The 15,111-nt window shown below is 52.6% G+C and overlaps 1 protein-coding gene across 1 annotated transcript; it reads right to left on the bottom strand.

Moving 5' to 3' along the window:
• Positions 1–5,577: 5,577 nt before the first annotated feature.
• Positions 5,578–11,145, bottom strand: KIAA2013 (KIAA2013 ortholog). Its single transcript, XM_027110155.1, has 3 exons — positions 9,923–11,145; positions 6,744–7,597; positions 5,578–6,284 (listed from the first exon to the last, which is right to left on the bottom strand). The coding sequence occupies exons 1-3, from the start codon at positions 10,953–10,955 to the stop codon at positions 6,267–6,269; spliced, it is 1,905 nt and encodes a 634-aa protein (XP_026965956.1). The 5' UTR covers positions 10,956–11,145; the 3' UTR covers positions 5,578–6,266.
• Positions 11,146–15,111: the final 3,966 nt, after the last annotated feature.

The following is a 15,111-nucleotide window of genomic DNA, read 5'->3' as shown; positions in this document are numbered from 1 at the left end:
GCTGTGGGGATCACCCCTTCCCAGGCCCTTTTGAATGTTCTCTTGTGTAGAAAACCAGAATCCCAGGCTCAGGCAGTTGTCCTCCGTCTACCCCTGCCCCCACTGGCGCGGGTAGCTTTCTTGTCCCCCTAGAAGAAGCGCTGCTTTTCTCACGACGAGGTCTGGTCAGTGAGAACGAAATACTGGTGACAGTGCTTTCTTGGACTCTGAAGACCGAGTGTTCATCCAAAGTAGGGGTTCTAACATTTTTGTTGTTCACCTTCGGCAAAAGCAACGATCCAGAGTAACGAGCACGCCGAGCAGCCAGAGAGCTAGATATTATATGTCTCCGGGTGAAAGAGTGCGCTGCTCCCATCAAATTGTCTGGCCGGGGAAAATCGAACTTGAGTTCGCTGAAGACTAGATCTGACCACTAATTGACAGAAGAGCAGAACACAGTCGAGCTTGTCTGCATCTCTGCGGGGATGGACGCAATCAGCAAAGCCCTGGCTGCGAGGAGCTTTTCAGGGCGAACCATCAGATTTTTTCAACAAATAAATTACAAGAAGAAATGAGAGAGGGAGATAAAAAGGGAATCTATAGGTTAAAAGAGTTAAAAGAACCCATCTTACCAAGCAGAACTTACTGGGATTCCGGTTTAAACAAACACTATTTTCAGAACTTATTACATTTATGAGATGTCTTCATTTTTCAATCTGACCAGATATTTGATGATATTAAGGAATTACTGAAGAGTTTGGGGTACGATTATCATATTGTGGTAATGATTTTTGTTTTAACCTCCTTATACTTAGAAGTAGCTAAAGCAATATCTACAATATAAAGTTTTTTTGGGGGGTGGGGCACACCGCACAGCTTGTGGGATCTTGGTTTTCTGACCGGGGATGGAATCCACGCCTGCAGCAGGGAGAGCATGGAGTCCTAACCACTGGACTGCCAGTGAATTCCCCGGAAATATCTACAGATGAAATGATATTATATCTTGGATTTGCTTCAAAAGAATGAGTGCAAAGAAAAAGCCCCACCCCCCCCAAATAAAAAGACAAAAATAAAATTTTGTTTACGTGATGGTTGTTGGACTTGGTAACCAGCACACGGAGGTTCTTTATACTATTACGTCTACTTTTGTGATGTTAAACATTACTCATAATTTAAAAGTTTTGAATATATTTTATTTATTTATTTATTGTTTTTTTGGCCGCACCGCTCGGCTTGTGAGATCCTAGTTCCCGGACCAGGGATCGAACCCAGGCCCCCTACAGTGGAAGCATGGAGTCCTAACCACTGGACCGCCAGGGAATTCCCTGAATACATCTTAAAAACAACTTTGCGGTTGGTAACATATGCACTTCTTTATTAATAGATCAAATATTGGTATCTAGTGGGAAGTCTCATGACTACCAGCATTTAAAAGTCACGATGAACGTAAGCAATATTTCAAGATGCCTGCCACCACCGGGCGTGTCATGACTGCATCTGTGATTTCTATTTGTGACAATGATGCAAATGTCAAAGTTAATCATGGAAGGAGATGCTGAATTTCAGTTGGAGGTTAGCGAAAATAAAGATTTCTTCCAATCCAATTTCGCAGACCCCCTGACTTCTGTTCAGGGACCCAAGGTTTAGAAGTCCTGATCTGCATTCCCTTGCCTCTAGGCACATAATACAAACAATTCCCCCTTGTATGGGGAGAAGGTTTTGAATTTATCAAAGCACCTTCACACAAGAGTCATTTATTTCATGGGAATTCCTAACCATCTTTCTGAAGTTGGAAGGTGTTACTAGACCCATTTTACAGGTGGGAACATAGAGCGTAACACATAACCCACTTGTTTGAGGTTACGGAATGATAATGACAGAGCTGGAGACAGAACCCAGGTCCCCTAACTCCCAGCCCACTCCCCACTCTTTTGCATCAAGCTCCCAGCTCCAGAAATGCTGCTTAGTTAACTTTTCTTGAAGTTTTCTTTTGAGAGACGCCACAGCCTTTCTCCTGAGCTCACCTGTCCTCCGTTTGGTCATCTCTCAGGACCCCCTTGAACAGCCACATTGATTCCTGTGGTGCTCGCGGGCAACCAGGAGCTCTGATTTCCAGCACTCTCCTTCACATACTAGCAGAGGTGATAATTAACCTGCCACTGGGAGAGTGTCAATCCTGCAAGGTGGTCAGTGACCTCTGGCAAGTCTCTTTCACTGTGTCTCAGTTTCTACTTTTGTAAAACAGGATGATGAACTGTCGTCCTTGGTTTTGGAGGAAGCTGTAAAATTGGCTAAAATTATGACAGTAACTAGGGGAGAGTAAGTGATTCATCCTCGGGAGAAATTATTACCTGTAATGTTATCATTGCCATGAGTTAGGGCCAGAGCCCACCTATACCTTGCCTTTACAGGTCAATGAGGTGGAACCATAAATCCCAACTCTCTAAGCTTATCACCTACTCTATTTCCCTTCCTGGATTCTATGCTCCAGACAAACTGAAGTATTACTGTCCATTGCCTCTCAAACTTCCCCATTTCTGTATGTCTACTCGTGCTCTGCCCACTGCCTGGACGGTCCTCTCCCACACCCTAACCTAGGATGTGGGATCTTAGTTCCCTGACCAGGGATCAAACCCATGTGCCCTGCAGTGGAAGCGCAGAGTCTTAACCACTGGACCGCCAGGGAAATCCCAAAGATTCACAATGAACATTTACTGAGTCAAATGATTTATTTGAAGCTTCCATCAGCCTAAGTCCAGAGGAGAGGCTCCCAGGAAGCACGATTACGAGACTAGGTAGCTTGTTCACGGCGAGGCTGCTTGCTCAGCTCAGCTGAGATGGGCCTCCTTTCTGCAAGGGGAGCAAGGGCCCCTCAGCAAGTGAGGTGATCCACCCAATCACCAGACCCTTAAGCCGATGGCCGGAGGTCAGACCACTGCTGCTTCTTGGGGGTGGGGTGGGGGGCTGAAAACAAGACCCCAAAGTGCAGGTTATCTTGTTCTTAAGGGTTTTTTTTTTAAAGGTCAGGAATCCTTTTAAGAATCTGAGGAAAGCTACAAAAACTCTCCTCATGAAAAAAAAGAAGTACATACATTTTGCAATTCCAGGGGTTCACTGGTCACTTGAAGCCAGGTTACGGACACTTGAGCAAAAAAAACTCTAAGGTTTTTTTAATCTAAGACCCTGCAAATGTCTGGATTTTTGGCTTCTTATCACCCTTGAAGAGTTCCATTCCTCCACTGGAGGAATATGACTGTCTTAGTCCGTTTGGGCTCCTACAGCAGAACACCACACACCGGGTGGCTTATGAACAACAGAAATCTATTTCTCACGGTTCTGGAGGCTAGAAGGCTGAGATCAGCATGCCGGCGTGGTCGGGTTCTGATGAGAGCCCTCTTCTGGGCTGGAGATAGCTGTCATCTCTCTGCGTCCTCACACGGCAGGGAGAGGACTAGAGAGCTCCCTGGGGTCTCCTGTATAATGGCACTGATACCATTCATGAGGGCTCCACCCTCATGATCTATTCACCTCCCAGAGGCCCCACCTCCAAACACCATCACATTGGGGGTTAGGCTTCAACATGTGAATCAGTCCGTAACAACGCCCACAGGAGAATCCAACTTCCTCTTGGAAAAGCCCTCCAGAGGAGCCACAGACCTCCTGGTTAGTGTCTTAACCTGAAGCAAAACTTGTGTTCAGGTAGTTTATTTAGGAAGAGATCCCAGGGGACAGCAGAGGGAGGCTGGGGAGGGTAAAATGGAGGGAGGGAAATTGAATCAAGCGTGTCTTCCCAGGTTCTTCACCACTGTGGGCAGTGGGGGGCCTGATCTTGCCGTCTGAGGAGCCGTGTAGAATGTGTCACAGAACTGTCCGCCCAGGGGATGGCGGAGGGAGCACTGGTCCACTGGCTCCATCTCTCATGGGAGAATGGCTGACCCTAGCAGCGATATCCTTGGCCTGCTTTGAGGCTACACACATGCTGAGTGCAGAGCAGCTTCCTGAAGGTCAGAGAGAAGGTGAGGTCAGATGCTGCCAGGGACCCGCACCTGGAAAGAGCTGGTGGCTGCAACCATGGCAGGAGTGAAAGGTGGCCTGAGAGGACATGAGATGGGGCACGAGAGGCCAAGGTGCCCATAGGTTTTCAGGGAGTTAATACATTTCCAAACCAACTTTTCAGCTGTTGGGAACTGCTGGGTAGTATGCAATTCCATACCAGGTGTCTACCCCTGAGAAGCAACTTGACCAAGCCTCTCTGTGCATCCAGCCCAAGAAGAGAGCTCCAGTGCATTACCGGACCGTGAGAGGCAGACCCACTAGAGTTAGTGGATGGCCTGCTCCCAACTGAGGCTGAACTGGAGGCACTGCAGAGGCTCACGGCAGAGGCCCAGCAGCTTTCAGAGCGGGCTGATGTCATCCCAGAGGGCAGAAGCAAATGCATTACCCACCCCATCCTGTGCGAGGCATCAGAGGAGTGTGTGGGGAGAGAGCATGGGCAGAAACAGAGTGTAGGGACTGAGAGAGAGGCTGGGCTGACAGTGAGCCCCAGTTTGCATCCCAGCCTGGGCTGCTCGGCCTTGAGCACATTTCCTCATCTCTCAAATTGGGATCTTAACCCTTAGCAACCTCCTCCCTGCATGAGGCCGTGTTGATGTAAAATGTGTAACACACGTGCTCGCTTCAATGACCTATGATTCGCAAGTGTTCGTCTACTGAAATTCTAGTCGTTGGCTCGGTATTCTCCAGGCACAGGTACATGGGTTCATGTTTACATGTATGGGAGCCCACACCATGCCTGGTTCCAAGTTAGCAGGGTGAGTGGGAGCCCTGAAGCGCTGCTCCTGTGGTCAAGTAACTTCCAGTTGAATGCAATGACTAGAGGGCATGTCACGCCAGACACCACAACCCACCACACCCCGCCGCCAGCCAAGGGCCCCTGGCCAGAAGGGTGAGGCAGCCCCAGGGCAGGAGTGGAAGGTGCACAGGACTGGAGCGACAGCAGCAAAACCAGAGCAACTCGTAGAAGAGCCTGAAACCCTTGTGTACTTTCTCTCCCAGCCACCTGCGGGGGCCGGACACTCGGCAACTTGGCAAGCAAACCAGGCTTCCTGGTGAGCCAGGGTGCTCAAAACGCCCATCTGGGAAGCCAGGGAAACCACCAAGACACTGAGGGTGATGGTCCACACTCAGCCCGGCCCCTCTTTGCTCCATTCTCCCCACAAAGGAAGGACTCAGACCTTAGCTTCGAGAACAATCTGCAGGAGGCCCACTCAGGGTTTTTCCTGCCCCCGGTCCTATGGGCAGCAAAACCGGGGGGGGCAACTCTCTTTAGGGCAGGCAGGGGGAGACGCACTGCAGCAGGAAGGGGCCAGGGTAATGCTCCTCGAGCAGCCCACTCAGCTGGGACATGCAGCAATCCCCCAGGTGGGCAGCACGGGGGCCACCTCCACAGCCTCTGAGTGGGCTCCTCTGAAGAGGAGAGGACGTGGGAAAAGTATACTGTCACCACGGCGGGGCCTTTGCTTCGGACTCCACCCAAAAGCCTGGTGACCGAGGAAGGTCCGATGTCTCCAGAGGTCTCAACCACACGCAAACCGGTCGTGGAGGTTTGAAAGAGATTTATTTAAAAACAGAACACAAAAAAAAAGCTTTGGTATTCCAAAACCCAACAATCATCGATCACTAGAAAGTTAAACACCTCCCCTAAAGCCCAGAGCTACAAAACCACAGATCTCCATAGGCTCATGATAAGAAAGACGCAATGTGCAAACCCGAGGGTGACGGAGACCCAGCCCTTCACGCAGGCGGCGTGCGGGCCTCCAAACCTCCCGAGGTGGTGCATATTGGAAATCATTGCCAAGATTCCCTACCGAGAGTGGATGCAAAAGCCATCCAGCAAAATCTCAACAATAAATTAAAAATTCATTCAAGAAAGAACACATTAAATTAGGAAAAGAACACATTTTTTCCTAGACAAGAGTCTTTTCAAAAGAGGGTCTATTTCCTGGGACAGAAGAAAGGGGGAAAGTGGAAAGAGTGAGTTCAATTTCAAGTATTTTCCATATAGATTCACTTTATTGAGTCGAAAGCTTACAAAAGGTCCACCAGCCCCGCCCCTCCCGCTCCCTGATGCAAACTCCTGAACATCCACGCGCACTTCCGAGTCACTGGTGTCCCCCAACAAGGCACAAAAGGCTGGGTGCTTTCAAAGGATCCCCTGTTCGCAGCAGCAGGACTTTCAGTGCTGGGTGTCTTGTGCAAGCGGCGACTGAAAGCAGGACTGCTGCCACTCAGACACTGGGGTCTTCCTGTTCAGTCAACAAGACAGGCCGTTACTGCCCGCGCCGACCCCGGTGGGCAGCCACAGAGAGCTCGGGGGGAGCAGGCGACGGGGACACCCTGCCGGCACCCACCCAGGCTCCGAGCCCGCCTTGCTGACAGCACCTGGCCCAGGGGCGGGCTACAGCTGCCACAGACTCGGGGGCCCAGGCGCCTCCTTAGGCGGGTGCGGCGAGCTCCCGGGCTCTGCTCTGGCCAGGCCCGGCTGGAGCTCAGACCTGCCTCTGGCCCTTCTCCCACTCCTTCAGGTCACGTGCTACTTCCTTCTCCAAACCAGAAGCCACAGAGCCCCTCTCTCCTGAGTCCAGGCTCTTTAAAGAGTGGGAGCACAGAGCTGGAGCTTAACGTACCCTCCACCCCACTACACTAGACTCGGGACAGAACGCGAGGCCAGGGCCCCGGGCTCTGGAGGCGCAGTGGCTTTATACCTTACTCCTGAAGAGGGGTTTGGCGCCAGGCCCACAGTACTCGTTGTAGATGAGCTTGAATAGGAAGAGGTGGAAGAGGGTGATGAGGGAGGCCACGCTGAACCAGAAGAGGAAGGGCAGCCCGGGGTCCTGCTGGGCCATGTGCTCGTCGTGGGCCAGGATGGCCTTGAGATGCAGCGTGTGCCGCAGGTCCTGCAGGTGCGTGAGGTCGGTGGAGATGTAGAGCAGCGGCGTGATGGGCTGCGTCACCATGACCGAGAAGGTGTGGCCCTGGGGCGCCGAGGTCAGCTCCACAGGCTCGTCCAGGCAGCCCGCTTCGCAGGCGTAGATCTTGACGAGCTGGCCGCGGGACTCCACAGACACGTGCAGGTACGGCTTGCCCTCGGGGTCCGCGAGCACGGCCAGGTTGATGTGGTCATTCTTGTAGCGGATGCCATGCAGGGCGTAGCTGTTGTGCAGCACGTCGGGGTCAGCCTGGAACTGGAGGTGGTTCTCGGTGAACTGCAGGCCGCCGAAGCTGAGCACCATGCCCTGCAGGATGCCCGGGGCGCCCGCCCGCACCAGCCCCTTGCAGCCGCGCTTCTGCAGGGTCAGCCTCCACAGGTCCCAGAGCTGCAGGATCTGCTGGATGGAGGACAGGCGGCCCGGCCAGAGGTTCCCAGCGTGCATGGTGGCGTGGCCGCTGAAGCAGTGATCTTCATAGTTGAGTGTCGACTCCATCTGGTCTCGCTCCCTGTGGCTCAGGTCGGGGCTGAGCAGTGGCGCGGGGGAGCAGGAAAGCATGTAGTACAGCGTCAGGTTCACGGTCAGGCCTGATGGAGTGTGAGCATCGGTGATCTTCTTCATTTCCACACCTGCAACACCACAGAGGTTGTACATTAAGGAGGAACGGCATGGCCAAGAGGCTGAGGTTATGAAACAAAGATCAAGAGCAGCAGAGACACGAAGCTTTTGTCCTCAGGGATGAAAACAGCAGCTCCAGTCTCCCACGCGTACGGGAGAGCAGCATTGCCTGGCTTCCTCACGTGACCACCTTGAGCGCTCTGGGCCTGAAACTGAAAATCCCGCCAGTGGGGCTCCTGCCAGAGCCCAGAAGAACACAGATTTAGCCAAGCCTAGGGCGCCAAATCAAAAGGCCAGTTTCCCGACTCCAAGAACTGTCACAACGCCCTGGCCAGTCGTGGGCTGCTTCTCTCTCACCGGGCCTGCAGCTTTAAACAACATCTGAGCACAGGATCGCACAGATTTGTATGAGCTCTAGACTCAGACAGCTCACCGCCCACATGGTTTCTCAAGCTGGATGTCTGACAGGCATTTGGGAACGGACAAGGTTTGAATCCTTCCAGCCCCATGCTAATCCTTCCCTAAATCACCTCCAGACACCCGCTGGAGCCCTCCCCCCAAATCCAGGAGTCACCCTCAAGTTCTCACTCCCCACAGCCAGTCCACAGAACGCCCAGTGGTTGCAGCTGCAAAAGTTTCCGACTCATCCACCCCTGCTTCCACGGTCGCAGCGCTGGTCCCAGCCACCGTCCTCTCAGCTGGGCTCCTGCCAAAACCTCCTATGTGGTCTCCACACTCTACTTCCCCCTCTCCCCCACACTGTCTACACTCTGACACAGCAGCACCGCGACCTTTAAAAACGTGCACCAGATAGTGCCTCCGCCCTGCCTCCCATCTCACTTAGAATAAAATTCACTGTCCTCACCAAGGCCCCAAGGTAAACCCTCTGGCCACTGCCACCCTCCCCTTGCTCACTACCCGCCAGCCACACTGGCCACTCAACCAAGCCCGCCCCTGCCTCAGGGCCTCTGCCCTGCTGGCTCCCTCCAGACCACCACACAGCGCTTCCTCTAGCTGTGTAGGCCTCAGCTTCTGCAATTCCTGCTCACAGAGGCCTCCCCGACAGCGGAGCTACACACTCTTAGCCCCACCCACTGCAGTCACTCACCCCCAAGCACATATTTTTATCTTTTCTCCTTATAACGCTTGAGCCTAAAAAGCTATCTCGCTTTTTTAATCCAAACTTTCGCTTTCTAATATCTGTCTTCCGCCCGCCCAGAATTTAAGAACCATGAGAACCGGAACTTTGTTCTGTTTGCTTCCGTATGCCCCACGTGAAGAACACTTTCTGGCAGAAGCATTCGATAAATACTTGACTAAATTAAAGGCTCTTTGAGCAACTATGTTTAAGGATTTAGACAACTAGAACTCTGGAAACCAAAATCTCTTAATCTCTCTCTCCTCTACACTAGGATTTCCTTTTCTTAAGCAGTCAAGGGGGCGAAGGAGTTTTCATTTGACAGGAGCATCCCACCTGCTGAAGAGATTCCACTACCCCCGCCCCCCATGAAAAAGCTGCAGCCACAACAGCGAGGCCACAGCTCAGGCTAGCGGGAGTCATGTCAGGAAGCCCATGCCTGTCACCAGCCAGAAATGTGGGGAACTGAGTTAAGAACCCCGGGATCGGGCTTCCCTCGTGGCTCAGTGGTTAAGAATCCACCTGCCAATGCAAGGAACACGGGTTCGAGCCCTGGTCTGGGAAGATCCCACATGCCGCGGAGTAACTAAGCCCGTGCACCACAACCACTGAGCCTGTGCTCTAGAGCCTGCGTGCCACAACTACTGAGCGCATGTGTCACAACTACTGAAGCCCGCGTGTCTAGAGCCCGTGCTCACAACAAGAGAAACCCGTGCACCGCAATGAAGGTAGCCCCCCACTCACCACAACTAGAGAAAGCATCGCGCAGCAGCGAAGACCCAATGCAGCCCAAAATAAATAAATACATTAAAAAAAAAAAAAAGAATCCCGGGATCGGCCAGGCCTCTGACCTCCCAAACCACGCTGCTCAAATGAGGCTTCAGCCACAAGAACGAATAACAGTAAGATCTGCCCTTTGCACTCCTCTTTCACGACCATCTCATAAAAGTCCTCTGAGGTACGTGCTACTGTTATTATTGAACACAAGCCCAGAGAGAGTAGGGTTCAAGGTCACACAGCTACTAAGTGGTGGAGCAAGAGTCAGCCCCAAATCAAACGCCAAGCCCAAGTTTGAACTACCCCGGGACCCCGCCCTTCAGTGTCACCTCTGCAGACTCTGCAGGGGCATCTCCAGGATGGACCGTGCTCACCCTGGTGCAAGGTGTGGACGGTGGACCAAGCACTCGCCAGGCCTCACCTGGGCTGAAGAGCTGGGCCCAGAGGCGCTGGTGGTCCTGAAGCAGCTCCGCCGCCGGCATCTCCAAGAGCTCCAGCATTTCCTTCCGTGCCAAGTCCTGGAGCACCTTGAGCTCCTTGCCTGCTTTGCTTTTGAGCACCTGGGGGTTAAGAGGGCCGGAGACGTGCACCACCCACAGCACAGTCTCGTCCAGTTGCGTCTTGGGAGCCACTTGGAGACGGTTCACTAACTTCTTGGCGGCCACCACCAGCAGGTGCACCAGCCCCGTGGGAAAAGGCGGGGACCGGCCCGAGTAGAGGAGGAACTGATGGTCTCCGACCTTCTCCAGGGTGCTGGTGAAGGCCTTGGGGACCGGGCCGGCAGTGGGCCCGACAGTCTGCAGCGCGGCCACGCGTTCCGTGGGGTTGTTGAGCTGGATGCGCTGCAGATAGACGTGGGGTCGGCCCCGGTGCGCCAGAAAGTCCTCTTGCAGCAGCACGCAGTCTCGGCCGGATCCCGTGACGAGGCCGGAGGCCGAGGCGGGGCCCGGGCCGGCGGCCGCAGGGCCGGGACCCGGAGTCCCGAGCTGCAGGCAGCGCACCCGCCGCAGCAGCCCTTCCCGCAGCAGCAACACTGACTCTCCAGCTTCAGAGAGCGCGCTCAGCGGGCGCAGCTGCACGAAGGGCACGAAGTCCGGCGCCACGGCGGGCTCCCGCTCCCCAGGGGTCACCCACAGCCGGTTGGCGACCACGTCCAGGGCCAGGAAGCCGTTGGCCACCAGGGCCGGCACTCCGGGGCCCAGTGGTACAGCCTCGCCCCGCTCCCGCAGGCCGCGCCACGCGCGGGTGGCTGCCTCCAGACAGGCAGAGGGCTCGGCGGCGCCCGGCTCGCCGCGGGGCCAGGGCAACAGCTGCAGACCGCCCGCCGCCTGCCGCGCCCCGGAGCCCGCGAACCACAGAAGCAGCACCAGGAGGCCGAGCAGGCAGAGTAGGCGGCGGGCCCAGCTGCTCGACAGCAGTCCCGGCAGCCCCTTAAGCCGCTGCTGCAGCCACATCGGGCCGCCAGGCGCGGGCGCGGCGCGGGGGCGGCCGCCGGGCCCGCCGCCCAGCCCACCGGCCCGGCCGCCCGCGCCTCACTCCCGGGCCCGGACCGCGGCGCCCACCCCAGCCCCCGTCACAGGCGCCGCGGCAGCCGCCACAGCTGCTCCCTCCTCCTTCTCGGTTGCCTCCGGCCGTCAAACGACGCGGGCCGTCAAGCGCCACCTACTCTTTTGCGACAGATGGAAAAGGGGAGGGCGGAGGGAGGGGAGAGGGGCGGGCCCGGGAGAAGGAGGCGTGGCCACATCGAGGAGGGGGCGGGCACCGCCGGGGTTTGACCACCAGTTCTCGGGCCTGAAAAGTCAAGTCCAGAAGAGGAGAGGGGTCTGCGGAGGACTGGAAGCGGCCAATTCATGGGAACTTAAAACAGAAACGAAAAAACCAACCGCGCTAGCCAACCCGAACACGTGTTGTGCCCCATTCGCTACTAATGGATTCAACAGCCCCAAGATTTTTAAAAAATAATTTTAAAACTTCTTTTCTGTAAAAATGATCCTCACTGAAAAAAAAAAAAAAGACTTAGTACAGAGTAGTACCCCCAAAAAAAAGAAAGAAAGAAAGAAAGAAAAAGAAAAGTAAGCACTGTCAACCAGACTTCCTAGGATATACTTTGTTGACGACTCTTCCAGACCTGTCTGGCTGCATGTACAGCATATAGGACACAAATCAGGCCCAGGACTGTCCATTTCTCTACCACACCAAGTCGTCTTCTTGATGTCAACCGTGAGTCTTAACTTATTAAATAACATAAAACACTAAAGTCTCATGCTTTGAAAATGCTTTTAAATTGTGTATTATCAATGCAAAAGACAAATTTTGTTTCTGGGGAAAAAATTCAATCTGAGCACAGGGGCAGACAATGGGGCGATTGTTTCCACTTTAGTTTCAGGACATTCCAAAGCCAGACAGTGCTTCCCAGTTGTTGAAAATTAAATGGTCATTTGAGGTGGCTTCTTGTGGGCTGTGAGCAGACACATGTGTGTTTGCCAAGTCTTCGGGCCAGCACCCTATAAGAAGGCAGCTGTCCAGGCGATCCTACAGTATGCTTACCTTCTTTGTTTTCTTTTTTAAGATCATTATCAAAACATACACACAAAATTCTTAATTTCCACCAGGATTTCACAAACCCCACAGAATAACTTCATGGATGTGCAGGAATCCATAACCTACAGTTAGAGAGATAGGATCCATCCAAGCCCCTCAGGGAGGCAGAAACACTTGGGAGGCACAGTGAGATGAGAGCAAAGGACTAAACCAGGCTTGATCCCACCTGTGAAATGGGGATGACCAGAGAAACTGCCTCTCAGGTTTCTGAGGAATAAGTAAGTTAATACAGGCAAAGCAAGCAAGGTGCATGACATGGGGTAAGTACACAGTAAATGTAAACCCACATAGTTATTTTTCGCTATTATGAATGTCTGTGTAATAGACATATATAGGCCTACTTTTGAGACTGTTTCTGGGGGAGGAATTCCTGGAAGTAGATTCCTACGTTAAAGAGAAGGTTCATGCTGGTGCTCTTAACTCCCTTACCACTCTCAAACACCCCAGGGGAGGGAATCACAGCCCACGATCAGCAACATAGCCACAACAAAGCCAGGAGGTCAAGAGTAAGGACACTGGCACGAGGCTGCCTGGGTTTTGAATCTTGGCCTTGCCCCTTGCTAGCAAGTCAGCTAACTTCCTTGGGCCTTGGTTTCTCCATCCATAAAATGGGGATCATGAGACAGAGTAGGATTGCTCTGAGACTTAAGTTAGATAAACAAATTAAACATTTAGCATACTGCCTGGCTTAAAATAACCGTTCATTATTTTATTTATTTTTACTAGGAAACAGGAAACACATGTACATGACACAAAATTCAACATATATGAAAGGGTGAAGAGTGGCCATTAAGTCTTCCTCTTTCCTGGAGTCCCAGCTAGTCAGTTCCTCTTCCCAGATGCAACCACTGCTTCCTGTTCCTTGGGTGCTCTTCCAGAAATTCTATTCACTTACAGATATATAGCCATATAGACAGAGACCTATATTTTTCCCTTCACAGAAATTGTAGCATATTATATACTCTTGCATATTACTTTCTTTTTTTTTTGCGGTACGCGGGCCTCTCACTGTTGTGGCCTCTCCCGCTGCGGAGCACAGGATCCGGACGCGCAGGCTCAGCGGCCATGGCTCACGGGCCCAGCCGCTCCGCGGCATGTGGGATCTTCCCGGACCGGGGCACGAACCCGTGTCCCCTGAATCGGCAGGCGGACTCTCAAACACTGCGCCACCAGGAAAGCCCTTGCATATTACTTTTTTCATTTAAGGGAACAGCTTGGAAATTCCATTATTATTATTATCATCATCATCATCAAAGGGGGTAGGTGCCAGTGGGACTAGCTGATGCGTGTAAACAGGGAGGAGGCTGAGAACCGGCTGGCAGCAGAGAATGTGGCTGTCCACTGAGGCCATCGCTCTTCCTCGGTCAAGAAAGGAAATGGTAAAAATGGAGAAAAGCAGAGGATGAGAGGGAGAAAAGCCTCTTGTGGCACCAGACCACTACCCTCCAGTCCAGCTATCCTTTCTGCCTCCCAGAAAAGCAGAGTCCTGTGCCTTGAACTGTGCACAACAGGTGCAGCACTTACCCTGAGTAACATCTAGGCAGCAGCCACCCCTGGTTAAAGAGACAAGTCCTCCTTTTGGATGAAGCTTGGACCGATTTCAAGTTCCAGCAATTTGGTGAAGGGTGGCAGGCAGGCTTCACCAGGATGAATCCTTTCTCCAGGGGCGGCCAGCAGCCTCCAAGATTGATCCCCCCTCCCGATTTGCAATGACTCTGGGAACTCTACTGCGCAAGGATTTTTTTCCGTCCATAGTATGCCACCATTGAGGTTCTCTTGGGCCCGAGCAAAAGGGAAGTTAGAGCCGGTTTCCAAAGTCGCCTCCCTTACTGTGGTCCCCCATCAGCTGTGTGACTTTGAGGAAGTTGCTTCACATCTCTGAGCCCCGGTTTCCTTATTTCACAAATGGGGGCAATACTGCCTAACTGGCAGGGCTGTGGGGAACATGGCATAAGCCAGAGCTTTGAAAATTGAGCCACTCAACACATGCTCCTCTTCCCCTCTGCTTATCCCTCCATTTCCTCCTCAAAGGAGCTGGAATTTCAGTCTGCATCCTCCTGAATTCAAAAACATCCGGTGGATGCTGGCACCATGTCCTGTCCCCAGCTGCAGAAACTCCCCGCCCTAGGTCCCAGGTCCCAACTGGATGGCAGCCCTGGATTGCACTCCTGCCTCTTCCCTTTACTTGCCTTTCGAATTTGAGCTTGCTGTTGGGTCCCCCTGGGCCTTACTTCTACCATCTTTACCATGAGTAAATCTCTGTTCAGTGAGATAATTTCCCAGGTTCGCAGGGATTGTACCTATCGTCTAAAAAGAACATGTGTTGGCTTTGTTTGGGTTGTACAAATAGTATATATTCATTGTAAAATGATTGTAAAAACAATGAAAAATATAAATAAGAAGATAAAAACTACCTGGCAAGAACACACACACACACACACACGTTCCCACAAGTTGGAAATAATGACTGTAAGTATTTGGCTGTCATTTTCTTTTAGCATCATCTCTATGCATTGTACCTGTAAGGATATATTTTTGCTGAGTGGGGTCATACAGTATATACTGCTTTTCCCATGTAACGTCATGTTGGTAGTGCATTACCCTGGCTGAATCAGTCTTAAGAGTACTGCCGATTTCTCTTTTCCCCAGGACCTAGCACGGCCTGCTTTATGTTGTTCATTGATAATCATGACATTCCTTCCCCCTCTGCCCTTTCCCCCTGTGGGTGGGGAACCCCCTGCCCACCCAGGGCTGTACCCACTACCCACTCCTCTGGAGCCTAACCTGCTGGAAAGGATCACCCTTTGAGGGTCTCTTCCAAGGATGAAAATTGTTGTTGTTGTTTTCCCAGAGATGGCTGCCCCTAGCTGACATCTGCTCCAGGAACCCTTGTTCTAGAAACGCTTGAGTTGTGTTTTGAAGACCCACATCTGTGAAGAGACCCTAAACAACTTCTTTCTTCCTTCCTTCCTTCCTTCCTTCCTTCCTTCATCCCTCCTTCTTTCATCC

Source organism: Aethalodelphis obliquidens, unplaced genomic scaffold (assembly GCF_003676395.1).
Source record: "Aethalodelphis obliquidens isolate GAN/ISIS:26980383/991018 unplaced genomic scaffold, ASM367639v1 scaffold9, whole genome shotgun sequence".
NCBI classification, from domain to species: domain Eukaryota; kingdom Metazoa; phylum Chordata; class Mammalia; order Artiodactyla; family Delphinidae; genus Aethalodelphis; species Aethalodelphis obliquidens.
This window is presented reverse-complemented; position numbering and strand designations above follow the sequence as displayed.